The 1,997-nt window shown below is 40.3% G+C and overlaps 1 protein-coding gene across 1 annotated transcript; it reads left to right on the forward strand.

The window, feature by feature from the left end:
• Nucleotides 1–249: 249 nt before the first annotated feature.
• Nucleotides 250–1,171, forward strand: LOC111366873. The gene is made up of 3 exons (XM_022987560.1): nt 250–588; nt 636–897; nt 1,005–1,171. The coding sequence occupies exons 1-3, from the start codon at nt 250–252 to the stop codon at nt 1,169–1,171; spliced, it is 768 nt and encodes a 255-aa protein (XP_022843328.1).
• The last annotated feature ends 826 nt before the right edge of the window (nt 1,172–1,997 follow it).

The raw sequence follows: 1,997 nt of genomic DNA on the forward strand, positions 1-1,997 counted from the left end.
CAGAAAAAATAAAGAAGTAATGGGTAAAGAGGCTGGGACAGATGCAAAGTCTGAACAACCAACTAACGAGGACGAAAAAAGGAAAGAAACACCCACAATGAGAGCACCCAGCCCCGTGAAAGCTTATGCGCCACCAATTTCCCTTCCTCAAAGGTTACAGAGAAAGAAGTTGGACAAGTAATTTGCGAAGTTTGTAGAGATTTTCAAGAAACTGCACATCAATATTCCGTTTGCAATGCAATAGCTCAAATGCCCAGTTATGCAAAATTATTGAAGGAGATCCTGTCTAACAAAAGGAAGCTAGAAGAACATGAGACTATTTGCCTAAACAAGGAGTGCAGTGCAATTCTATTGAAAAAGCTACCTCCCAAACTAAAAGACCCAAGGAGTTTCACGATACCTTGCACAATTGGTTCTAATTTCTTTGAACATTCTTTATGTGATTTATGTGCCAGTCTTAATTTGATGCCTCTCTCTGTTTACAGGTCTCTTGGATTAGGAGAAGCAAAACCTACAATCATCTCTTTGCAATTGGCAGATAGATCGATCAAACGACCGAAGGGGATTATTGACGATGTGCTAGTGAAAGTTGATAAATTTATTTTCCGGCTGACTTCATCGTTTTGGACATGGAGGAAGATTCAAACATCCTTCTAATCTTGGGAAGACCCTTCTTGGCTGCCGGAAGAGCGCTAATTGATGTTTACGATGGAAAGATGATTCTTCGAGTAGACAATGAGCAAGTCATATTCAACATGTTCAAGACAATAAAACATCCACTGACTTCAGACACCTATTTCCAAGTAGATGTTCTTGAAGAGTTAGTGGCAGATACATTTGAGACAGAGCATCAAATAGTTCTTTGTGAAGCAAAAATTGTACAATCGGGAGCAACAAGTACAGAAAAACTGAATAGGTTGTCAAGTTGGCTAAGCAACCAATAGGAATAAGACATTAACAGTATGAATCTCTTGGTGACAACCCTTCACCCCCGGTACCTTCAGTGGAAAAGACACCCACTCTTGAACTAAAGCCCTTGCCTTCACATCTCCGTTATACATATTTGGGAGAATCTACAACACTTTCAGTATTCATTGCAAATGACATGACAATGGAAGAGGAGAATAAATTGTTAGAGATACTCAGGCAGCACAAAACGGCAATTGGATGAACAATAGTTGACATCAGAGGAATCAGTCCAACTCTTTGTATGCACAAAATTTTAATGGAGGACGGGTCAAAGCCATTAGTGGAAGGACAACACAGATTAAATCCAACCTTGAAAGAAGTAGTGCAAAAAGAAGTGCTGAAATTGTTGGATGTAGGTATTATCTATCCCATCTCTGATAGTTCATGGGTAAGTCCAGTGCATGTTGTATCTAAAAAGGGTGGAATCAGAGTAGGGAAGAACGAGAACAACGAGCTGATACCTACACGGTTAGTGACAGGGTGGAGAGTATGTATAGATTACAAGAAGCTAAACAATGTAACCAGAAAGGATCATTTTCCATTGCCATACATTGATCAAATGTTGGAGAGGTTGGCCGGTTATTCTCATTACTGCTTTCTATACGGATATTCTGGGTACAATCAGATAGTTATTGCTCTAGAAGACCAGAAGAAAAGAACATTCACATGCCCTATGGAACTTTTGCGTTTAGAAGGATGTCTTTTGGTTTATGCAATGTACCCGGTTTATGCACAGTGTTCAATAAGATTATTACTAAGCTTTTGAACACTCGGTTGAGTACGCTGCTACCGCGCATTATTTCCTCTCCACAGAGTGGTTTCATCCCAGGCCGTCTGATTGGAGATAATGTTTTATTGGCTCAGGAGCTTCTCTACACTTTGGATGATAGAGTGCGAGGGGGAAACACTATGCTGAAGTTAGACATGGCTAAAGCATATGATCGCATGGACTGGGGCTTCATTTATTCTGTATTGGAGGCATTTGGATTTGATCAGATCTGGATTGACAGAATCAGGCGGTGCGTTTC

This window comes from Olea europaea, chromosome 18, assembly GCF_002742605.1.
Source record: "Olea europaea var. sylvestris chromosome 18, O_europaea_v1, whole genome shotgun sequence".
NCBI classification, from domain to species: Eukaryota; Viridiplantae; Streptophyta; class Magnoliopsida; order Lamiales; family Oleaceae; genus Olea; species Olea europaea.

Bases quoted from the DNA above. Each gene is read 5' to 3' on its own strand.
- LOC111366873 (XM_022987560.1), top strand. From the start codon at position 250: ATGCCCAGTTATGCAAAATTATTGAAGGAGATCCTGTCTAACAAAAGG. The intron at 589-635 runs GTTGATAAATTT...TTGGACATGGAG, and splicing joins TTGACGATGTGCTAGTGAAA to GAAGATTCAAACATCCTTCT. The intron at 898-1,004 runs GTACAGAAAAAC...CGGTACCTTCAG, and splicing joins TGTACAATCGGGAGCAACAA to TGGAAAAGACACCCACTCTT.